The following is a 25,542-nucleotide window of genomic DNA, read 5'->3' as shown; positions in this document are numbered from 1 at the left end:
CCAAATGATCAGCCACTACTAAAATTACTGGCCCGGAGAGCTCAGTGCAGCGAACCAGATCATTTACTCGCAGTGGTACAGGGTTTTACAAAATGTAAGACCAGTTGCAGATGTAATGACAATAGAGGAAATTAGCTCATGATGGGATTTTAGCAAGAGGCTAGTGGAAATATATTCAGTAATGTTCAGTTATTAAACCATTAAAGATCCCACTGGAGACCAGCGAGTAGGATTTCTCATAATCTGAAGTGGCTTAAGGCAAAACACAGAGCCCCTAAGGAGGGAAATGACAAAATGTTCCTTTGGAATAGTCACCTCACCTCTTTGTCCATCTCTGTGGGCTCTGCTGTGTGGTGTGTATGATGGCACATACATTTCTCACACATATGTGTAACCATACGGGTCCTCCCCTCCAAGGAGCAGCTCCTCAGGATGCCGCATTCCCCATGCCATCACACTCCATAGTGGGGTTCTGGCAAGGAGGGATGGTGGAGGTGAAACCAGAGAAAACTGCAAACATCTGTGTTCACTTGGGGCCCAACCTAAGCCCTACTGAAAATGCACATAATAACTTCCACTGGCTGCAGGAGCCTTTGGATCAGGCACTGCGAGCGTCTGCTCCCATGGCTCTGTTTACCATTTTGGTGGGATTACATGGAAAGGGGAGGGGTTTAAGCTCTGAAAATCAGGTCTTGGCTTAGGCCCACTGAAGGGAAATCCTAGAGGTCAGGTCTGGATTCAGAGCTGAAGAACGTTATTTTGCCAAGCTGATGACATTGGGCAGAGCCTTCTGCCTGTGGGGAGAGCTGAACATGATGAATGGTGGAGGGTAACAACCAAAGTGCTCCCACCCCCGGTGATGAACAATTAACATCCAAATGCTGAGAAGTGGTTGTTGGGGTCCCAGCCTCTATGTAGTGTGTGCATCAGGCACTTCTCCTGCAGCATGGATTGAACCAGCATCGGTGCCTGCATGGATGCTGCCGCTGCCGTTCCTTCACAGAGGAACCACAGCACGACTGGCATGTCGTTAATGGTGTGAGTAATCAGACAGTGCTCACCGAGAGGCACGATGCAACAGGCAAAGGTTCACCAGTGACGATGATGGCCTTTAAAGCAATTAACCTGTCCTAACCTGCCTGTCAGTTGCAGTACCGTTTCCTCCCTGCCATACCAGTATGCCAAAGCACCATCCTCATGGGGTGGATACTGGCAGCATTCCCTTAAAATCAATAGAGAAATGCTGGCTTTTACTAGTTGGAAATCAGCCTTTCTGCATTTCCCTCCTCAGCCAAAACATAACAGGCTTCCCTCTGCGGTGGCTGCATCTGAGGCTCATGTTGAGAAGCACTCCCGTCTCAGCTTAGGATCTGATCGCAGCAGCGAAGAAGCAAACACAACAGATTTCCCTCCTTCTTCTCTGCTTCTAATAGCAACCAGGTGCTCTGACACTTAACCTGTGTGCTGCCGTGAAATTGCCTGTCTAGTACAGACACCCACGTGAGGCCCTGGGCCTCAAGGATTTACTTTATCCAGGGATTTTTAACCCAGTCTCATTTAGATCCTGCATTTTTATCATCCACCTTAAAAACTGGTAATTGTTGTTGCTTAAACATTAAAGTACGAAACTGTCTCTTGACATTTAATTTATTTTCTTTTGAGAGAAAAAAACCCAAGAAATATCTTGAAGGTCTTAGCTGCAAACTTTGGTTTTTATTAAATGTGCTACTGTGTCTTAAATTGGTACCAGGGCAAATACTTGGATGATTATATCAAATGCTGGAGTTAATCAGTTGCATATATACCTAGATGTTTGCTACTTTAGAAGCTTATGGTTACGGCACGAACGACACGAGAGCAGTCTGTCTCAAAGCCAAATGTTCAAAACCAAATGTGCGTAAGGCCCTAAACAGGACCTGGGTTTCAGAGCAGAGGGCTCCAGGCAGGCATGTGCTCCTGTGCTATGGCATCCTGTGCAGGCAGGGAGCTGGTCTGAGCAGCAAATGCACACATTTGAAACTCAGAGGACCAGGCGAGCAGCTGAGCTATAGTGGTTTAAACCTGGAGTGTTTTGCTGAGGTCTCTAAAGTTACAGGAGGTTTAAGCCAGCCAAGCGAGAGCAGAGCTGTAGACTAATTGCCTGTTTTGATTTTGTGGTGTTTATGAAAGTTGGTGGTGACTGGTTCATAGTATTTCATGCAGCAAAGCGCATTTTCCTTTTTCTAATAGTTTGGATCCCCAAAGCTTTGACTTCAGTTTCAAATATGTGGGGTCTCCATGGTATTGTGTGAGTGGGTAAGGTGGTTGGTTTAGGTGTTAGCAGACATACAGTCAGAAAGGAAATTTGAGTTTGGGCATTATCTTGAAGCCACTGCTTTAAATGGTGAGCCTCTGGGCTTCAGAAAGCCCAGACACCCGATGGCACAAAACATACCCCACTGAGTGTTCAGCTGAGTTTATCAATTCAGGTCATTGGTGGCTCCAATATTCCTCCTTGGAAATACCTGGTTCAGATTTAAGCTGTGTTTGGGAACAGAATTACACTGTAAAGTCCCCACTCTCCCTTCCAGCCTATAAGAGGTCATTTAGTACTTCACCTACCTGATTCTGATTTGCTTGTAACCAAATACATCATAAAAGAGCACAGAGCAAACCCACCGCCCTGGGTGGGACCTATCTCATCATGGATAGAGACAAAAGCCTCTGCAAGGCTGCTTGCTTGGCATTTATGTCTTCTGAGTCAGCTTGGAGTCTGGGACAGAGGCAGGAGACTGGTTTTGAGGCCTTTGCACCTGCTATGGTGCTGGGTTTATCCAAACAGCCAGAGATTGGACCACAGCTGGAAAAACAGCCCATCACACGAGGCTGGGATTTTGATGTTCTTTTGTTTACAGCATCCTTCCCCTCCTCTCTGCTGAGTGCAGAGCTAGGCAGGAATTCTCTTCATTATCTTCTGCCGTGCTTCTCATGCCATTTTTATTAAAAGAAGGAGAAGCAAGGCAAAGGGGGGGGTGTGCAAGAGGAGATGAAGGAAGAAACCCAGCATAGTTGTACTGTCAGTGGCAGTGCTGGGAAAAGGATGGCAGTTGGGGAGCAGATCTATTTGGGTTGTCCCAAATCAGCCTCATCCCCTGAGTTACTCTTCATCAGTTGCTTTTGGAGCACCTGAGGATGGGGGCATTGGTGATAGGTTCAACCCCAGTGCAGTTGAATGACCCAGTCCCTAAGTAGCAGAGTTAGATCCTCCAATGTGGAAGCATTGAGAGCCACTTTGGTGCCCAGGACTGGGAGGCTCTAAATATGTCTGTTTTACTAGCTTAGTGGATATTTGGGGTAGTTCAGGACCTCTGCAAATGGTGTTGGGTGTTTTGGTCATTGTGAGCAGCACAGGAGGATGGACTGGACAGTTCCAGGCTGCGCAGAAGGGGACAAGAGATGATGAGACCTTCAGTGTGTGGTTGTATTCAGATCACCCTGTGCAGCTGATCCAAAGCATTGCAACAAGTGAAGATGTGGGGTCACTGGTTTATGCTGCCAGCAGATTTCCTGTTTTGCTCCACATATTTTCCTTGCTGGAGAAGAAAACCAAAGGTGACAGTGTTAGAGGGAAGCGAGGACATTGCTGGCAGATAGGGCTTATTCTGGGCTGTGGAGAGCTGTCCAGGAAACATATTTTGGCTCAAGAGTTCGGTGACTATTTAAGATCAGAGAAAGATGGTTTCTTCATGAGGACACTGAGGTGTGAAATTTGCCTGTTTTACATGATGCTGCCTGTGACAGCCATAATTTAATAGGCGATGCCTAAGATCATGTCATCTTATCCTTAAATAACAGGACTGCTTTCTGACTGTTCATGTTTTCCTGGGGCAGAAACTGTGATCAGCCTTAAGGATATTTTCAATTTTGTTGGAAACAAGTCTTTGCTGTATAAAACCCCTCCCTGCTGTTATCTGTAGTAAGAAAAACATATATATGCTATTGTAGTAGGGAGAGAGGCGTGGGATGTTTGCTTTCCCTTGGTGCTTCCACTGCCTCTCAACTGTGCTGTGTCCTCAGATGCTGAAGCTCTGTAGTGAGCACAGAGCAGATATGGTTGCAGGTCTGCTGGCACTCCAGGGCATGCGTGTTGCTTCTGTAAACTCAATGGTCCTTTAAACCCACCTCGGTCTGAATAGAAAACAACTTCCCAGAGGTATAATTCTTCCCATAAGTTTTACAGGAACACCCAAACTGAAAGCAGAGGTCCCTTGCCCGAGGGACTCTGCAAGATGAACTCAACTGCTCAGCTTCCCCAGGAAAACCAGGAAAAGAATTAAAGAGTTTTATAGATCTGACCCTGGATCTGCCACTTGCTACAGCAGACAGGGAAGTTGCCCCCTTGGTGTTTCACATGGCACATCCTAATTCCCCCTCTACACAGAGGACTTGAGTCATTGCTTTTTAATAAGACTGCCGCCCCACGGCGGAAGCTGCTGCCATCAATGCGGCTTACTCAGCTCTCAGAAAGGTCATTAAAAGACCTTAGATATAAATTTAAAAGAATGTTTGTTCACATCCTTAATGTTAAAGATGTTCTTCTCTCTCACTTCCTTAAGAAGCATCGTGTGAAGCCGCCGTGCATCCGACCTGCCTGACAGCAGAGTGGAAAGAGCAGGTTATTGCTGTTAGTGTGCCCTCAGCTCCAAGAAAAGGCAGGAGAGAAAATAAATGGTCAAAAATCCCACTTTTACCATCACTTGGAGCACAGCTGGACTTGCTGACCTCTCCAGATGCAGTCTGTAATATCGACCTCGGTGCCCTATAACTATATAGGAAAGAATAAATTCTTTTGTTGTTTTTTTTTCCACCCCTTCATTCCTGCATTCCTTCCTCCTTCCCTCACTATGGTACTGGATTACTGCCCAAAGTATTGCATGTATCATCCCTTTAGCAGCTATATTTTTCCGAAATGTGGGTACTGTGAAGGAATGCTAAAGCTCTCTGTGTCTGCCGATATGATATGTTTAACAGTTCAGGAGGATAGAAGGATCTCAGGTTCCAGTTGTTGGGATGTTAAATGCCACATCCAGCTCAGCCAGCTTTTTGCCACTAGTTGCATCAGGCCAGGGTGAGCTGGAAACATGGTACCTTGAGTTTTTAGTGTCTAAGGTGGCTTTCTGGTGCTTCAGTCGAGGCATATCTCCAGCTATGGGAAGGGCACATGTCCCATCTCCTCTGGGCATGGCTGGTGCTGCCCTGGGTGTTACAGCCTGAGGTTTCTCTGCCATCCCCAGCATGGGGAACACTGTGAAGCTCCAGGTAGCTTTGACTGGGCTGTCTGAAAGGGAAACCAGGATGAGGATGGGGAGGATTGGCCCTGTGGACTGGAGATCTGGCTCACAGTCCTGCCATTGCTTTACAAGGACCGTATGTCTCCAGGCATTTGTCTTCCCTTTCTCTGTATTTTACCAAGACAAGGATATTCCTCTCATAGCTCATGGGGTATTGTGAGCATAAATAACTTAATAGCTATTTCATACCCAGACTGGGTAGAAGTAAGGGAAGCCAAGCTGTACAAGTACCTAAATGTATGTGTAAGGAGTCAGATATTGTGTTCACCTTCTTTTTTTGGAGAAGAAATTGCCGTTTTCTTGTGTCTAAACTGTAAGTATCATTTCCCTGTCATGACATACCCATTTCCATTTCTGAGCAGCAGACTGCAGTTGGAAATCTCGCCTCCCCAGCATATGGCAGGTGACAGGATTAGACCAAGGCCCAGAGCTGCACAGCCAGCCGTCACCCTTCGGTGTCCACAGGGTCCTCTCCCCATATGAAGTTTTTCCTTCACAACCCATACAATTAAACAGACCAGAGTTCTCCCCACCTAATAACTTTCATTTCCAGTTTTCTGTCTTATTCACCCACATACACATTCATCTCCAGTCACCTAATAATTCATAAACACCATATGCTCTCCCGTGCTTTATTTAGTACTATGTCTTCTTCCATTATGTTCTGCCAACTTCCCGCCCTGTACATAAACAAATGTGAACTTTTCCTGTTTTCCATTTGCTTACATGTACACACAGGCATACACAAACACTCCCACAGACTGAAGCACACTCGCAGAGGCACACTCTGCTGTGAGCTCAGTTCCTGCCCATCACCTGTGGGTATCGCTGGAAATCACGCCAAAAAGCAGGATCTGAACACTACTGTTTTGCCCTCACACGTGTCATCTCAGCACATCAGAAAGCAGCAGGGATTGATTGATTTTGTAGCTGTTACAGCTGCCTGAGCTGTTCCTTTGTTAACAGCCTTTTCTAAGAATTGAACCTTTTTGTGGTTAGCAGATTCCCCAGTGACAGAATCCCTGTTTCTGCAAGGAGATTTGTTAATCTTAAATATTCCAACCCTAACCATTCTATGATTTTATGAATGGTTTTGAGAAAGAACTTGAGAAACAACTCTTGAATAATCAAAGCTTGCCTCTGCTTTGATTTTGTGAGGTTATAGCAGAAATTTGAAATCTTCATAAGTGGATGTATCAGGGAGTGAAATCTCAGTATTGTACATCAGTGGGGGTTCACCCGCTTAAGTTACTTCCTATAATGTTATATTTATTTTTTGTCTAAACCTGTTGTTTTGAACAGGTCCCAAGGGCAGAAGTTTGACGTTTTTCACTTTGAATAGACACTTAAGCAGTATCTGGGTAGAAGTTTCCCCAGTCTGTGGGTGAATTAAGATGCTGTTTGTGCTACGTGAACCCTCCAATTTAGCTAATCGGAGCCACAGACTATTGCTGACAGGAATCAGGTGAAGCAGCAGTGAGAAAGCCACTTCTGGCTTTATTCCACTGCATTTCTCTCCCCATTTCACTACCATGTGTGGTAACACAGAATCAAATCCCAGTGCTGTTCACGTGCAGTTCATTCAATGACAGTTATTTTGCAGGCGTAGTATCCATCAGGAATGGCTCTGTTGTGAAATATCACGTGTGATATGGGACTTTAAGTCATGCTTGTTAATTTAATGAATGTTGTAAGGAGATCCTTATTTCCCAAACTTGAAGGTTTCAGTAACTACAGTCCATTGATACCTACTTCAGTGGCTTTGTTGCTGGGTGTAGTAGATACATCTCTTCATAACACACACTTCATTAATACGTGCTTTTTGACCAAGTTCCTGTGACAAAAAGACTTGCATATTGCTGTCAGTAATTGGGGCAATATGAGCGTGGTAACTGAAGGACTGGCGTGGGTTGGGAAAGAGCTGGGTTGTGTTATGGGCTCTGCAATTAGCCTGATTGATGACTCTGAGCAAATAATTTTGCCTTCACCACTCCATAGCTTTACAAATCGGCACAATGGGGATGATGGTAATGAGTTTCTTTGTGGAACATTTTGAGTTCTGATAATGTAAAAGGCATTGTAAAAGAGCTAAACATTTATATTAGGCTTATATTATTTCTGTATTGCACATATAAAAATGATTCCTCATTTACAGATGCACAGGATTTAGGTAATTATGGCTTTGCATAAATATGTAACAGTTTGCTAATTCTTTCTGTGAATATTTCAATGTTAATCCCAGGATCCAGTGCTGTTTTGTGCATCCTATTTTTTTGCACTCTCCTAGAGAGGAAGAAAGTTGTTTAACTCTATTGTTTCAATACCTGTATGCAAAGTGGATATCTTACTTACCACTTGTCATCTGACTTAAATCAATAAGCAGCTTCCCACTGGCTTCAGCTGCAGCTGGATTGAGCTCAGGGCTGTTCAGAAAGTAATCAGTGTTCATGGGGTATTTTAAGTTCCTTAACTAAACTATGCAGACTTGCAGGTAAGGCTGTCCCTGACATGGAGAGGTGGGAGCAGAAATATCCAAGGCTAAACACGTTGAAGCTCAGGACTGGTTTCTCAAACGCTGTTACTGTTTCCCACCGTGTGTGGTGAGGATTGATGCACTGCCATGTTATCAGTGCAGCACCATCTCTATAGTGGCTACAGATGTAAGCAGCAACACCCAACCCGAAATGAATCCTATCAAAATGAGGTAGGAACATTCTGAGGACCAGACTGAAACTAAAACTTGCTTCTTTTAGCAGCCACCCCCCATTTCAGTACCTCCCTCCCTGCCCTTTTCTACTGCCTTTGTTGTCCCGATCACTTAGTGTTTCCTTCTGTCCTGCAGGGAGCTGAGCGATAGCACCACGTACACGTACCAGGTCGTCATTGTTTCCGGGAGGGAGGAAAGCGAGCCTTCCCCGGAGCTTGTCTATATCTCTGGAAGTGGATATTGTGGAGACGGGATTATCCAAACGTAAGTCTGGACCGAGCAAATAGATAAATCTGGGCACATCTACGCAGCCAGAATCTGAGACTAGAAAGGAATTGACAACCTCTGATGTCTCCTTCAGTTGAGGCCAGCTCTCATCTGTACATAGTGACTCATGTGCCTGATGATTACCAGGATGATGACACTTAATTGGAACTTAGGCCCTGCTATCCTGGCACCAGGAGATACAGACAGAGATACAGATAATGGAGTCCAGACAGCAGGATCGATATGGACATAACACTATATGCTGTTTATGCTGTTTGTTCGTGTATCTCTATCTTTATACATGCATATGACATTTCCTATACAGAGCTGAAGTAAGCATTGGAAAAATTCACATAGCCTTTGATGCTGTCTTTACCCATGGAGTCCCACACATCTGGCAGCTGTTGGACAGGGTAAAACCCTGTCCTGTGTTGGTCCAGGTTCCTGGTGCAACCTCTTGTTTGAGCACTAAAGGTGGGATGCATTTGGAGGTGATAGATTTGGCCTCTGAAGGAGAGTGCTGGGAATTGCATGCTCTCAACTAGCTCCTCCTTCTTACCGCTGCCAGTCCCCAGACCACTGAAAATGTAAAAGAAAATCATTCACAACTATGTTAGGGTTTTTTCTTTTGCTGTGTTGGCCCTGAAGGCACCTGCTTCAAAGCTTCCTGGCATTAGGTAATTCAATTATTTAAATGACGGAAGTAATAACAAGCAAGTGCTCAATCCAGCCATTGCTTTAAATAATGCCGATCAGCAATCACGTAGTACCACTCTGTCAGATGATACACCTAGCAGCAAGTATTTTCAGGATGAGGCCCAACAGGTAGGGAAATCAAAGGGAATAACCAAACAGCATATGAATCCAGGGCAGTCTTGGAGAGAGAGGTGGAGAAAGACAGATTAATTTTGCTTTCCATAACTTTTCTCCTACTGTTATGTTTGCACATTCCTCAAGCATCACTTGTGGCTTTGCAGCAAGTGTCGAACAATAGCTGAGCTGCCTCAGGAGCGAGCAGGAACCAGACTGTGTCACAGCTTTGTTGTTTGTGGCCCCACTTACAGCTGTGGCAGCCCCTTTCTCATCTGGTTTGCACTCATCTCCCTGCTTGTTGTTGCAACCATGCGGGCTGGCGTGAAGCAGGATCCCATTCCCACCACCACCTGCTCTCCTCTGAGTGCTGTCACCTGGAATAGCCTGGCACCAGGCTTTATGCCTTGTTATTCCCAGGCTGGGGTCACAGTCTGGCCCTTCCAGATTTAATACAAAGAGTTTCAGAGATTCCCGCTCTCTTTTTTTCCCCACCTGCTGAGTTGCAGCCACACCAGCTATGAAGGAAGTTGCTCATATTCTCATCAGAGAACAGCAAGTGGTATCCACATGTGGAGGAGAGAAGTGGCCAGGCAAGCCTGTGAACCAGGAATGATGAAAGTCAGGGCTGGAGGAGGAAGGGAGAGGCATTTTAAGGGTCAGCACACAAAGTGCTGTACTAGATTGGAGGGCTTTGGGGTTCTGCAGAGGGGTTGCAGTGATTGTTGGGATGATGCCATTTGCCATCTGACTCATTTTTGCATGTGTGTGCCCTGTCTACAGAGACTTGGGGGAAGAATGTGATGACATGAACAAGATCAACGGTGATGGCTGCTCCCTGTTCTGCCTGCAGGAGTTGTCCTTTAATTGCATCGGTAAGTCTGTTCACGGTGGGCAACAACTCTGCGTAGAGTGCAAGGGGAAAAAATCAACAGCATTTTCAGCATTTCCAGCGGAAGAGTTGTCATGGAAGAGAGAAAAAAAGGTGGAATTTGTAGGTTTGAAAGGCGAACATATCTTCCCAGCTTCTGGTCATTTTGATGGGAAATTGGTTCTGCTGGCTTTGAAACAGCCTAGGACTTAGGGCTAAGTCAGCCATTGTGGGACTGATCCAAAGCCCATTGAAGTCAGTGGGTGGTTTTCCACTGCCTTCAATAGGCTTTAGATCTGGCTATGTGAGAAGACATGAACTGATTTTTTTTCCTGGTAAACAGGAGGAGGAGTGAAAAGGGAAGGGACTGAGACCAGAAGCAAGTCCAGCTGAGGTCACACCTCCTTTGAGTTGCAAATCAATATCTGAGGATCAAAGGTCTAGCTAATCCCCTTTTTCAGAGGTGAAAACTACTTAATCAGATTTCATTTGCAAGCCCGGTTTGCTCTGATTAGCAAAACCTGTAAGGACAATGGCCGGAAGATGCTGGAGCTATCGGGGATAGCAGGGCTGCAGTTGTGAGCTTTACATATTCATTAAACTCTCTAGGAATGCTGGGGGCAGAGGAGGGAAATGGAGACCAATTTGCACTGCACCTTCTGTAGGGTGACCCTATGTTGTGGGATTGAATTTCCCAACCAGGGCTCAGTGAGGGCTGGGGAAGGATGGAACGTGCAGAGCTTCTGCAACCAAAGCAAGTGTTTATAAAGGGTCATCTTCTTCTCAAGATGTTCTATGAGATTCCTTATCTGGTCTGACCAAGCAAATACTTGGTCCCATCTAGTGACTGTTCAGCTCAGGGCATCAGTCCTAAGCAGATAATACAATGTTGGCAGGACTGAAATTTGCTCTTTTGGGCAATCTGATGATTACCTCTTGTGCCTGGAGCAACGTAGAGAGGACCTCACAGGCACCATGTTTCCCTTGGGTGGTAAGCTGGGGACTGCTTGTCTCGTCATAACGGCTACAGTTTTACTCCAGCATCCCACACTGTGAGACTTGAGGCCTAATTTGGTGATGTTCTTATTTACATATTTACATATGTAAATAGCTCTTTTGAAATCTGAGCATATTTATGGTGCAGGCTAATTGTGACTATTGGTGGTCTTGAAGTTAGGCTTGTGTTTCAAGTCACTTGCTGCATTAGAGCCTCAAGCACTGAAAGAGATTAGTCATAATATTTTGAAAGTGAGATAAACACTTATGCAAATGTTTTGGGTTCTCCAAAAGTCAGGCAGAGTGCGAGGTTCCAGCAAGGGGTCGGGTTGGAGCTGTGTGGTTGCATCTGTATCACCCTGCTCAACAGCAGGTCTAGGTCTGTACTTTGACCACATCCCAGCTTTGGGTTAGGACATGACCCCGGTCCTCCCCTTTGTATACTGGTTCTTAAGGAAACTTGGTTGTGTGGGCTGGGCAGGAGCTGCATCATGCTCCAAATGATCAATGGACAGGAGTAAGAGTGGGGTGTCCCAAGCCTTGGACCACACAGCATTGTCCTGCTGAGTACAAGAGCCTGCTCTGTACCTGTGTACATGTTCATCTCCAGCACCAGCAACAGGGCTGGTTCAGAATGTGATAAAAACCTGTCTGACAGCAATACGATTAGAACATGAAGCAATGAAAACATACACACAGCTATTTCTGTGCCATTACAGAGGAAGTGATGTTCAGATTTGCTTGTGTTGAAAAGGAAAGGGGAATTCCAGAGGTAGAAAGTTGTTTGTTTGTCATGGCCTTTGGAAGGTTGTGGTTTTGCACAGGTCCTGGATTACAATAGGGAATGAAATCAACCTGCTTTGTGATATACAGAATATGGGGATGCAGGTGAATCAGAGTACCCGAATCACTGGAAAGGTGCATGGATACACACCTCACAGGTGTTTTGTTGGTTGGTTTTACAGCTGTGGTGGTGGCCTTGGTGTGTGTGCATAAGGGTAGACCAGATGCTGCTGTTTTGGGGCAACCACTGCCTTCATCAAGTCCCTAAGAAAGGTTCAGAGGAGTTAATGCCTGTGAAACAGGTCCTATTGGCATTTATGTGTGCTGGCCCACCATGAATTAGGATATCAAGAGCTAAAGATAAACGGCTGGCTCATCTTTCAGACAAATGAACAGTGCTGATTTGTATTCTGTTTTAACATGCCAAGCATTCAGATCTCACCAGAAAACATAAAGGTGTTGAGGAAGAGAATGGCTGTGCATAGTGCATAATAAATACTAACCAGAAAGTGCAAACATTCAGCATTCTCCACAATAGAATAGTCTTAAGACTGGATCTTCTGCCTTCAGCCAAACAAAAGTCTTCTTTGAATCTGGTGAGGGGTTTTCTTCCGATGCTTGAGTCCCTGTTTGAGGAGCACAGAAAAATAAGGGTAATTCATTTCCATATTTACAAGGCCAACACATGTTATAATCCTGTAGGACAAGAAGTAATTATTTCAGACAATGTTATTTTTGCAGTGATGTTCTTATTGTATTATGTAGCTCTTTAGAGCCCAGGGAATCACTCCCCTTCACTGAAGAATGCCGTTAGCTTCAAACACATGTTCAGAGGCTTTGCTGAACTGGGGGCCTCAGGGTTTGATCTTGCAAACGTTTCCTTCCAGGCATGTTTCTGAACTACCACAAGGCATTCTTTAGACTTCAGCAACTCTAACCACAGCGGTGAATGCAGTGCTTGTCACAAATTGTCTGCAGGATTGGGTCCCACGTGGCTGAGAGTAATCACTAAACATTTTGTTTGCAAAAGCAGGGTTGAAGGAGCATCACCACGGAAAGATTCATAGCAGGTTTGATAGCCAAGCCCAAGTGAGCGTCTTCCTTCCAAAGCAGAGACCAAGCAAGTCACCTCATTTGGTAGAAGAGAGATACAACAGAGCCCTCAAACACCATCAAGCTTTTGATTTAGAGCCATGACTCACAGAATAATTTAGGTTTGAAGGAGTCCCTGGAGTCCTCTGGTCCAAGGAGGACCAATCTTAAAGTTAGATCCAGCTTCAATTTGGAGCATGTTGCTCAGGGTCATGTTCAGCTGTGCTCAGGTATCTCCAAGGATGGAGGCAGCCTGTTTGCAGGTGTCCCTTTGCCTCTCCTACTCCCTTTGCCTTTTTGGATCATGAGGCTTATGGGGTTTTTTAATTGCCCAACTTCCCTTTGTCTGAATGGCATGAGGCTCTCAAGACACTTTGCGCTAGTGCCTGTAATAAAATTAGAAGGCTTTTTTTCCTCTCAGTGTTGTTTTCCTTCCTCCTTTCCTCTCTAATCAGATAACAGTGGATCAATCTGCTCTGCCACAAGAGGAGGGGCACGGGGGAAGGAAGGAGGGAGGCAGGGAAGAAAACTGTGTGGTCTTACTGTCAGGCTGTCCTGGCCTTCTCTGAACACAAAGGCAAGTAACAGAAAACAGATAAGATGAATAGTGTTTTCTCCCTGCAACATGCTGAAGAGTGACAGCGAGATTAATTAATTAATTAATGGCAGCATCTGGCAGTAGTCCTCCTTCAAATTCTGTGGCACATTCACCCTTCCCCATCCTGAAATCTATCATCCCTACTTACTCCCCTCCTCTCCTTTGCCTAGCACGTTTTGCACATTTTATCTCCTTCCCTGCACAGAATCGGGTCCCACTGGGGAAGTTTCACTTGGCCTTTGGATACGTAGGAGCCAAGCGAACTGCAGTTGTGTCCACTGTGACTGATGCACCCCTCTCCTACCTCTTGGCTGCTTTTCTTTCACCTTGCTCTTGATTCCTCCCGGGATAACTGATTTCTGCGATTACTGCGGATCTCAGCCAAGTTCAAGCCCTGTGTAAAACAGGCCCCATTTATAAGAGTTATGATTTGCAGTTGTGGGAACCCAGAGCTTTTTTGCACTTGGATCTATTGAGAAATGGGTGTCTAACAAGCACCTTGTCCTTGGCGTGCACTCTCCCACACACCAAGGTTGTACACATGCATCTAGATATATGTGCGGACATTGAAAAAGAGCGCTGCTTTCATTTGCATTCCTTTTGTTGAGTGTGATGTGCATTATGCATTGATTTAGCTCACCAGGGCTGAAGAAAGAGAAGGATATGATAAAAAAGATGCAGAGATCAATAAAAAAGAAGGGAGGGGGAGAGAAAGTAATATGAAAAGAGATGAGTAAAGGCTGATAGACACATTGAACCACAGCTGGGAAGTTGCTGCAGAACTTCTATCTACCCTTAAGTTTGCCAAGTAATTTATGGGGTTTTCAATTGCATCTTATTGGTGTTGTTATTGCTACACTTTATCTCCTTTGCTTATAAGGGACTCTTCCTAAAGCCTTTTTATAGCAAAACAGGGCAGCGCTTCCGCTTACTTCCACATGTGAGTGGTCCCGCTGCAGAATGTGAGTGTTTCAGGTTAGACACACATCTCCCTGCTTTGTTGGATCAGGGCCTCAGGGATGTAAAACACAAAGAAAAGGCACAGGGAGGAGGAAAAGAGAAAATAAATACACCTAGCTCTTGAGTTTACCCCCATTTTCTGGCATCTTGAAGCATTAGACTCCGGTTCAGGGAAAAGTATGATTTTAATTTGACAGTGATCCTTAAACACCTTTTCTCTCGCTCCTGCTTGGCCTCAAGTGGTTTTTTGCTACCTTACAAATCTGGATCTGTCCTTCTCCTCCTCAGAGGCCTCTCCTTCCAGCTGTGAGCCTTACCTTTGTGGGAGCTCTATCCTTTACCTCTCCCATTATCCATAAATTAAGCATAGCACTTTCCCCTAATCTTATTGTTTGGTGGGCTGCATTGCATTCAGGGAAGTGATTAATATTCATGAGCTTGCTATCTCTGTTTGGTGCATAATCCTCTAGGGAAACTGCAGTGTTAAATGAGTGACACAAACCTAATTTTATATGTCTTTTCTTTCCTTTCTTTCTTTTTCCTTTTTTTCCCTTTCTGACAGAGGAGTAATGTGCTTAAAATAAATTGATGGATGACCATCCATATTCATTGTGGGCATGCTTTGAGAGCACGCCTCGCTCCCATCCTCTCTCCCTCCCTTCCTCATACCCCTGCACAGGAACACGGCTTTGACTGCCGAAACCCTGGCCCCACACAGCAGCTAATGGTGATCTTGCCTTCTTTCATGAACATTAAATAGGCCTTGCCTGACCCTGCTCAGGGCTTTCAGTAGAACAACAGCATGGGGGAAACTGAGCCACCTTGCAAGAGAAACTCAGCATCTCACAGGGCATCAATAAGACTAAAGCATTGACCAAGGAGCTTGGGAAAGAGTATTGCTGTTGATTCAGAAGCTGAGGTTCTATAGCAGAATTTAATGGCAAGTAGCAATGATTTTACTGACTGGGACCATTCAGATGATATTTGTGTGAATCAGTCAGCTTAAGGCAAATGCTTTGAAGCTGACGATTTCCTGCAGCTCGTGGGAGTGTGGCTACATGTTCTAAAATGTCTAAGCACTCATTTGGCAAGTTAGTAATCACAACATAGTCATAAAGTCTCTCAAAGTGATTTTCAGACTGTCATCATTAATAGTGCAATGTTAGCAGGGCCAGCTGAGCCACAGAGCAGAGAGAGCAGGCATCTCAGGCAGCAAAACACAAAGGACAGATGCTTTTTTGTGGGGGAGAATGTGGGATGGGGTGGTATTTGCCTGCATTTTTCTCTAGGCCAGTGACTCCAGCCCAGTTCATTCCAGCTTTGGTTTTTAGGACACAGCTACAATGAGAGCCCAACAGAAGGATTACTCCTTTGCTTGTTGCGTCCCTCATGCATTGCTCTCCGTGGATCAGCGCTTCTATGGCTGGCCATGCTTCCCTCCTTAGAGCATCCTCTGTGACTCAACAGCAACTTGCTGTGTTTAGAGGATGATGCTGAGCACAAGACCTTCCTTTGCAATAACATAATAACATCCAACCACACTCACAAACAAGCAGTTTGTGCTCCCTGGTGACTGGCACCACTGTTTTTTTTTTGTCCTGGGCTCCTTCCCAGCTTCCCAAGGAAGTGGGCCAGGTGACGGGAAGGGCCACATTGGCCAGTCTTCTTGCCTTCATAGTGGCTGCTGCCATGTGTGACAGAAGCCTCAAGATTTTCAGTCAGTCAGTCTCCAAGTTTAGCTAATAAATCTGTGTAAGTCTGAGGAAATGCTGAAACATTCCCAGCCCTGCTTTTCGGATTTATCCAACCACCCAGGGAAGGGAACAAGATTAGGAGTGACCAGAACGTGTACTGTAGTGCTTTTAGAACATGCGTGGTTGGTGGAAGGCCACATTGACTCCTTTTGGCAAGCCACAGAGCCGATAAGGTCTTACTACCACTGCCAATGATGGGAAATATCCTTTCTCTTAAGTGACAGAGGCTTGTGTTCTTGGAGGTAAAATATCCGATTTCAGTGCTGGGCTCTGCAAGAGGGTTGTAATTGTATCTGTCTGCAGCATGCAGATCAATTGTATAATTATTGTGCCCCAACCGCTATATCATACCGGGGAGCCGGCTCACGCCAGACAAAGGACAAGCCCAGGAATGTATTTCCATGAAGCAGCTGAGTTACCAGGGAGCCGCGTTCCGCATTCTGCCCTGCTTGGTTCAGGAGATGCTCAGACACGATTGTCATGTTGTGCAGGGAGGAAAAAAGCCTCCTGCGAGGCCCCAGGATGTGCTGCAGTAGATTGCAACACCCGTGTTGCCTTCATTTCCAAGGTGTCTGTTTTATTTCATGGAAGGAAAACGTCACCATTTATTGATACGCAACTTTATTCAGTAAGGTCTGCCCAAGCTCTGTGTAATAGTTTTTCCTCTTCTCAAACCCGAACATCCAGGAAGGAAAATAACTCTCTAATATTTTACTGTAGCAGGAAATCTCTCTCTGTCTCTGACTTCTTCAATATTAAAGAAGAGATTAGCAGATATCCTGGAAGCAGGCCAGGTTATTCACTCTCTTCCCACTGAAGCCAAAGGTGAAACTCCCATAGAAATAGATGGAGCAGGTTCTGCTATCACTCAGCTGCCAGGTTCTTGTGATCTGCAGTGGAATTATTTCTCCTTTTGTGATAGAAACCTCTGGATATGTTTCTTCTCATCTGTAAACTTAAACACCAGTGCTGGAGATGGAATCATAGAATCAGAGAATAGTTAGGGTTGGAAAGGACCTTACAGTTAAGTGATGTGGTGGTAAAATCCTGCTTCTGCACAAGTTGCAGACTTGGGTGAGCCTGTGATTCATCCCTCACTGTGTCTGAAAAGAGCTGGACACCTTTGGACAGACTTTCCGGGAGTTAAAATTAAGCTTGCTGTGTTCCAAGATCTTGTTACTTTGAGACAATGCTTCTGCATTTTTGTACCCCTCTTCCCCCTCTTTCTTTTTTTCTCTTTCGGACAAATAGTTATGTGGCGTGAGGCTTGTTAGAGTTGGAATCATCCCCAAGTAAACAGCTGAGCTTAAAAATACTCCTTTTTTTTGTCTGGCCTTTAGAAAAAAATAGTAGTTATTGCACAAAAGAAGACTATGCTGATGCCAATCACTGCGTTCCAGCTGAAAACAGGAAGCTGCCCTGAGTGTCTGTCCCCAGCACTTTGACTATGTGGCTCGGACATTCAAAGCCTCAAGGAGGATGTGCCTGTGCTATGAATTGGATCCCTTGATCTATTTTTTTTTTCTTTTTAATGAGGTGGAAGGCTGCCTATGACAGATAAGTGTGCATCCTGCATGTCTGCTTCCTGATCTGTACCAGACTTCATTCATTTTGCTGGGGATTTTCCAGCCTCGCTTCAAACAGGTAACTGTGATGGGGAGATACCTGCTCATCCAGACCTGGGCTGGCAGGTGCCTGCAAGCACCGCCTAAACCCTCTGCCTTACCTTGTGCACCCTTTTATCTCTAAACCCCACATAAGGGGCTTGTATTTCAATCCAGTCTGCCTTTTGCACTGTGTTCAAGCAGCTGAAGAAGTAAGGAGATACAGAGTCCACACAACGCACAGGAGCCGTAAGATCAGTCTAGATCTTGCAGCTCAATGCAGTAGTGAGCAGGCCAAGTCTTGCTAGTCTGTCTTCCCAACAAATCCCCCTCTCTGGGTTGGTGTCTGCCATGGAGCATTCAGGGATTCCCAGATGTTGCTGATCTGGACACTGCCTTTTCCCCAAGCAACAGCAACTTTGGGTTGGCCCCAACATTTTTGTGCCTTCAGTGAGAACGTTGTCAGGGAAAAGGAGCTCAGGCTGCTTGAATGAATACGTGTTCCCTGAGTTCAGCTCAGGATCCTTTTGCATCTGTTGTCAATCCCCAGAGGTGCTGTCTCTTGCCAGGTGCTGTGCCTGCAGACATTTTGCTGTTCTAGATTTAAGTTGGATTTCCAGGCAACCGCTTTGTAACTTTTTGAAGTCATTTTTTTCCTTGAGGACAAATCAGATTTCCTTCATGTTCCCTTCCTCCATATCTCCTTCAAATCAGATTCAACTTTGAAGTGAGAAGTCCGCGGTGTTGATGAACCAAGTCCATGACGCAGGCCATATGTGACCACTACAGCACTGTGACCTTAAAAAATTTTGGGAGCTTGTAGGTCTCTATGGAGGCAAAAGTTAGCTCATATTACCCAGGACCTGGATGCTTTTCATGTCACAGTAGTTGAGAATAGGACATAAAAGGCATTTTGCACCATGATGGAAATAAAGATGTTAGCTACTGCTTCCTAGAAAAGCACCGCTCCTGACACTGCCCTCCCTGGCTTTGATCCTGTAGGACTCTGCGGATTTAACTGAGCTGTCTTCACACCACTGTGGAAAGGGAAGAAGCCTGTTAGCTTTTATTTTGTAAGGGCAATCGTAGGAAGAAGCAATCTGGTCGTTCTTTACTTTGCTCATGAAAATGTGAAGCCCAACATGTAACCTACCAAGCATCCAAGACCACAGCAAGAATCAGGAGTCAGAGCTGGTGCTCAGCACCTGTGGAAGGAAGAGCCTCTGCTTGTTGGCAGCCCACCTGGTGATGCACAACCTTTGGCTGTAGTAGATTGATGCCTTCATCAGTGCTCTCATGATTTAAAGAAGTCCCCCTCTTTGCTGTCAGTCAGGTGTAGAACCTCATGGGCAGGCAAGACCTGCTCTTCTCACCAACACTCCCCTCAAAGCATGACACGCCAATAGTAGGACTTACTATTTCTTTCCTTTCTTTTTCTTTCCTTAAAAGGAAACAAGGGTTGTAAAGCCACTTTCACCATCATTTTTCAAAGCACATAAAAGCAAGCGAGTACCTGATCTCTCAGCTCTTATGTCATCCAGCCCCATGCTGTGGTGGAGAGGAGGGTACAGCCACCCTCCAGGACGAGCACAGCCGAAGGGCTCACGACAGTGCAGTTCAGTAAGACTTGGTTAATCATTTAGGCAGCCTCCATTTAATTCAGACATCCCAACCTCTCCATTCGGTTCCTCCCTCGGGTTTTGCAGACTCCAAGCAGACAGATTTATTGGGGTCTTAAGCATAATCAGGAACAAATTAGCCTCTGTTAGGATCACACGCTGGCCTGGATCACAGTTATTCAAAGGCTGCCTTCCCATCCATGTGAGTATGAATTAAGTCATCGGGTTGGAGTAGGTCTTGAGTATTCTTTTAACCCAAACACATGATCTTATCAGAAGCCCATTATGTACGCATTAGGAGGGAACATTTGGAGCCAGTGCAGGAGTATGCTGCTATATAAATGTTGTGCTTGCTTCAGTGCCTGTCATGAAAAGAAGTCAGTGCTTCAGGAAGGCCAGGGAAATGCTGTCTAAATGCCTAAAATGAGGCTGTGAGTTTCTGGGGATGTGTTTGCATCAGTAGGGTGGCTGCTCTGGGGATGTGTAAAGAGAGCGTCCATGTGTTTGTGTGTCAGTGCTTCTGTCAGTGTGGGTGTGTAGCAGGGTGCGCTTGGGTGCTGGTATTTCACTGTAAGTGTATATCTGACTGTGCATATGTCAACAGGCTGAATGTTGGGTCTTTTTAATAGGGTGGGTGTTTTCCCTTCTTTTTTTTTCTTTTGCTTTTTACAGAAATAAGCCTCTTTTCCTAAAATTACAAAGAAACCCTTAAAAAAATAATCCATGTTTTCATACGTTTGGGATTTGTTTCTGAGGATTTTTGATTGCTGACCACAGGCTTTCCAGAGCTGAATGTTTCTCAGGGATTTCTGCTGAGACTCTCACTCAAACTGGGACATAGCGCTCCAAGGCGGGCAAGCTGCTTAGCTTTATCCTGCTGTTCTTGGGTACAGCAGAGACCTGGCCTATGCTTTGCTATTGCTGTGCAGAGAGAGGAGCAGAACAAGAGATGCAGAAGGATAAGGTGAAGGGAACCAAGGATTTGCCTTCATGGCCATCACAATGTGAATGAGCCACACTTGTGCAGCACTGTGCCAGCACTCATAAGCCCTACAGAGAAACAAGGTATGCCACAGGGATGTCCAGACTGTGGCTCCCAGGCATGTATCATTCATGACCAGTTCAAGTTCACATTCCCAGCTGGGTCAATATCAGATGAGGACTAGCATGGCCCTGCTCGCATCAGTGTTGCTGGGGAGTAGGGCCTGGGAAAGGCAAGGCAGTTGCTGCTGGGGCCAGCACTGCTGGGTTGCCTTAGGGCCCATCTGCACATCCACCAAGCCCCTTCCCACTGCAGAGCAATGGGACACCCTGGGGAGCCATTGTCATCTCTTCCCTGTGAAGCACTCTCCCAAGCCTTCTCCTCCCAGCCATTCGAGGTGTGTGGTATATGTTTGGTGGCTCCCAGCCATATGAAGATTTTAAGACGTGACATGTAGGGTCAAGGAGTTTGGCCACCCCAGCTCAGGCGCAGGGCTGCACTCATACAGCTGAACAGCTTCCAGATTCATGCTGGCTCCTTTTCACCAGCTCACAGCGCTGGCCCAGTAAATACACAGTTCCCAACACTTACCCATGTACATGAGTTGTCTGCAGAGGTCATGATGAAACGAAACCATACTGACATTCTTCCCTGATTGACTTCTCCATTCTTTCAAACTCACACTCTCAGAAGGACCTGGAATTTTTCACGGGGGATTGGGAGGAAGGGAGGGGAAAAGGAGTGAAAGTCATTAAATAATTGAATTGCAATAAACTGATTTTTTCTGGCTCATGGTGGTATTTCACTGTGTAAACTAGGAGGAAAAATAAACAGGAGATTTAGTAGTTTGGAAGTAGCTCAAAACTGAGCAGCCGTTGGATTTTCTGACACCTAGCTCGAGATAGTCCAATGCTACCGACAGGACTCTCCTTAGGGATCGCTTCCATCAGTCCAGCTAGCAGCTCTGGCTAATTTCCTACCAGGTTTTTTTTTTTCAGCAGGCTTATTTGCCAGACAAAAATACAACAGGCTGTCAGAACTGGATACCTCTGGGGACTGGCAATGATAATACAATACAAAATAGGATACCAACAGGTCAAAGGTTTCCATTTCAGAGAGTACTCTAATGACTGAAAGTCATTATTGCTATGCAGTCTGTTTGAAAAGAGTAGATGGATCTCAGTTCAGTTTTTAATGGGCCAGTGTTACAGAAACAACCTCAAAAATTTGGCATCTTTGTTGGCAGTCTCATTAGAGAAGCCACAGAATAAATGGACGAGGATAATAAAGTCTCCTGCTGCTTTTGATCCTTTCAGGTCAAATCTGAGTCATGTTGGTTGAAGCCGTGTGTGTATGTGGCAAGCTTACCCTCGCACATTGTATACTGTGTCTGCTCTGTGGATAAACAGATCTGTTGGGCCCTTTGGTCACTACAACTGTGAACTTGGCAGAATTCACCATTCACAGTTGCTGCTGCTGCTGCTGTTGTTGTTTTGCAGATATCTTTTAGAAACAAAAAGGGAAACGTTGCAGACCAGCCCCTCTGCTGGCGTTTTTCCATCCGAGTTGGTGGAATTACGCCAACACCCACATTGTCTCTCTATGTATTTTCTATCTCTGCTTTCTTCTGTCTCCATCCTTTCAAATGGAGATAGATGAAAATAAGCAGAAATCCCCTTACATTAGGAAATGTCTTGGGGGAATTGCCCAATATAAAAGTTGACTATTGTTGCTTGGCTTTTTTTAAATCACCTTGCTATTGCCTAGGAGTGCTTTCACTTCCCAGTGACCTGGTCCAGCAGATACAGGTCCTAGCAGATACAGGTCCTAGCTCTTACATTGCTACCTCTAACCAGCACTTCGTGATTTCTCTTCCTCCTGGCAGATGAACCCAGCAGGTGCTATTTCCATGATGGTGATGGAGTATGTGAGGAATTTGAGCAAATGACCAGCATCAAAGACTGTGGCGTTTACACTCCCAAAGGCTTCCTGGATCAGTGGGCTTCCAACGTCTCCGTCTCACATCACAGTGACCAGCAGTGTCCCGGGTGGGTGGTCATCGGTCAGCCAGCAGCAACCCAGGTAAGAAAGCATGTTTTCTTTCCTGTCCTGGAGAGCAAAGTCCATCAAGAAGCAACAGTCATGAATGTAGCTCAATGGTCAACATTGGTGTGTGATGTTTCCTCTGCCTCTTAACTTGCTGCTTCACCAAGGAAAGCCCTGACAGCAGTTTCCCTCTTTCTGAGCCTGGTAAGTAGTGAAGACTTGAAATTCAGTTCCAATCATGCATTCAATATGTGTAGGAGCCACCTCGAGCAACTATCACCACCAAAAAGCCTAGACAGGCTCTCTGCAGCTAGCACAGGCTACTGTCTTGTGGCAATGAGTTCTGAAGGCTAATGCTGAATAATACAAAAGAGCGTTCTTTCTTTTTAATAGTTTTGTGTTTTCTGTCTCCCAGTTTCATAAAAGCACCCTATTGTTCTATTCTGAGAAAGGTCCCGTCCATTCCCAAAGCCATTCATTAGCTTTAACCCCCCTCTTACATGTCTTCTTTGTAACATAAATAGCTCCAGTTACCATAACTTTACCTTTTGTCTCCCTGAGAGAATTAGATCTAAATGAGTTCAAAAAGATATTAGACAAATGCCTGGAAAACAGAGCTGTACATGGTGCAGATGCAACAGTCCAGATGCAACCTGACTCAGGAAAGCCCATGTTGTTTATTGATGTTTTTTAGAGGATATAGATAGAGGATATAGATACAGATACAGGAGCTGCTTTTTATGTTTCTCCTTGAGCATCCACTGTTGTCCCTTGCTAGAGATAGAGCAGTGAATTACGTGGACTTTTGGGTTGATGCAGTAAAGTTGTTCTGACAGTCTAATTACTGGGGAGGTGTCTTGTGGGCAGTGCAGAGAGGGATGTCACAGATAGGACAAGCAGATTTCTCCATGAATAGTAAACACAAAGTATTTCCAGTTGGCTTGCAAAAGAAAACATCTTTATGCAAGAGACTTGGCCTTGTCCACATTGCACAAGTCTGTAACAAATTAATGATCAGGTCAGTTTTAAATGCACAAAGCTTGGATAGTACCAAGACACAATCCAGAGCCCAGTATTGCCTCTTTGTCATGGTCTCATTTATTATCTCACACTGTAAAAGGAACTTTTACCTGGACCATTACCAGTGCCTTCACAACTTCTTTCTCATCCCAGCTCCCTGTAGGGCAGCCCAAAGCCCACTGTCTCCAGTTCAGGTGCTGTTTTATGTGCATGTCCCCAAGCACTCTGTGCCCATGCAGCTGCTATGGAATGCTGCCCTGTTTTTTCTCCTAAGGCACTGGTAGAGATGCACCCCATGCAGTAGGTAACATATGGTCCTGTGGTGGAATAACCACCACCACGTGCACACGCAAAGCCCTGCTGTGTAGCCACAACTCAGGCTTGTATGTTGTACCCGATGAGATGAAGTTGTCACAGCCTTGTTAAAACAAAAAAAGAGCGGGTTGGAAAAAGTGCTGTTGTATTTATAGGCAGAGCACTGGCATATCACACACTGCCAGAGTGAATGGGAACATGCCTCCTGTTATTGCCTGGCCCCTGGGGAGATAACAGTGTGCTGTTTACTTCCAGCAAAAGGAATTTTTGCTTTTGCTCAGCTGGTCCTGTTACCAGTTTGAGTGCATGGGGTTCATTGACCTTTTTAATCATATACGTTGAGAAAGTCTTTGTTTTCCCCAGGAACAAGACAGGCTCGTGGGCTTGTGAAAGCACCCGGCTTGTCACTGCAGAGAGGTTAGGTGAGGCAGCAGGTCATCAGTGTTAGCAAGCGGAGATGAAAATTAACCTAAGATCTCCTCTAATCACTGCGTGTAATGATCACTGGTGTGTAAACATGTTTGGCTTCATTATCTGTACAAGCATTGAGCCTTCGGGGGGTTTTGTATTGATGAAAGGAGCACCTTTCCTCACCCAGATATCTTTTGGAGTAGGTTGTGTGCTTGCTGGTCTTGTGCAAACTTTTCGTGTTGTTGCTGGGTAGTTTCCTGATTAATCAGAGTGGTATTTCTGTTGGCTTCTCATCAAGAATGCCATGAAAGATATGTTTGAGTGCAGTGCACAGCAATATACAGAATACATAAGCTGCCTGTTTGTTAGCCATCCCATTTCTCATAATTGCCCTGGTGCTCTCAAGGTGCTTTAAAGCATTTTAAGCATGTCCTTCATGATTTAAAATGTTTCTCATCCTTAGATATCTCAAGACATGTTCCTCTGCTTGACTCCCATGGTTTTGCCTGGGCTGTTTCTGAGGAGTTTGGTTGTTACTGGGGTATTTCTCAGCAATATTTGCCTGTATGCACTTGTTCACTGCTGGAGGATTGTTTATGAGCACAAGCAGGAGAACACTCCCTTATTATTGTAGGGTTGCCTCTGCGAACTGAGCACCCCACACCCCTTTGCTCAGCTCACTTCAGACAGTGCATGTTTCTGAGTTGGTTGTTCCTTACAAGTAGGGTTGCCCTCACTTGCTTGTTATTTTGAGCTGGATCTGACGTGCTGGTTGCTTCCTTGTGAGTACGAGGCTGCTGAATGGCAACATACGAAGGGAGGGGAAGAAAGAAGTTCACAGTATAAGATTTGTTTTGAACAACAAAATGCTTACAAAGAATGACACAGTCTTGGCGAAGAGATACACATTTGAGAAATGGAAAGGTCAAACAGCCCCCCCTTGAAACAATTGCTCTTTCTGCAGAAGCAAGACTGAGAGACAGCCACTTCTACTTTCCTGGCAGCCACTCTTCAGTGCTGATTAAGAAATATTCTCAGTACTGACAGCATCCTATTTAGAGCCAAAGGAGACCAGTCAGCAACATTGCACCAGCACAGAAAAGCGATGTAGGGTGTTTGTACAGTTGGGTTTCTAATCCAGCATCCTCCTTCACGCAGACACTGCTCAGTACCTGTTGTTGACTGCAGGAGGAATTCAGCACTAAGGGCTTTGCACACTCTTGGGCTGCTCTTTTCCCTTCTGCTCTTGCTGTGAGTCTGTAAGCAGCCTCTCCTTGCCATCCATGTGTGTGAAATATTATCGGTGTTGATGGACTGCTTGTGTGGAGTTTTCTACAGCACTGTTTATTTCTTGGGGCCTTTCTTGTGCTAAAGATT

General features: G+C 45.3%; 1 protein-coding gene across 2 annotated transcripts in view; it reads left to right on the top strand.

Annotated features, from left to right (window-relative positions):
- The window catches only part of PAPPA (pappalysin 1), a 368,516-nt gene that overhangs the window by 266,422 nt on the left and 76,552 nt on the right, over positions 1 to 25,542 (top strand). For both annotated transcript variants that reach the window (XM_061352951.1, XM_061352950.1), the window contains exons 8-10: positions 8,173 to 8,301; positions 9,898 to 9,989; positions 22,259 to 22,455. In XM_061352951.1, the coding sequence (XP_061208935.1) occupies positions 8,173 to 8,301; positions 9,898 to 9,989; positions 22,259 to 22,455 (418 nt within the window). The remainder of the gene's footprint in view (positions 1 to 8,172; positions 8,302 to 9,897; positions 9,990 to 22,258; positions 22,456 to 25,542) is intronic.

Source organism: Neopsephotus bourkii, unplaced genomic scaffold (assembly GCF_033783945.1).
Source record: "Neopsephotus bourkii isolate Nb327-2 ecotype Australia unplaced genomic scaffold, CSIRO-AGI_Nbou_v1 NB_659, whole genome shotgun sequence".
Classification (NCBI taxonomy): Eukaryota; Metazoa; Chordata; class Aves; order Psittaciformes; family Psittacidae; genus Neopsephotus; species Neopsephotus bourkii.
Note: the sequence above shows the minus strand (reverse complement) of the source record. Positions and strands in the feature narration are given on the sequence as shown.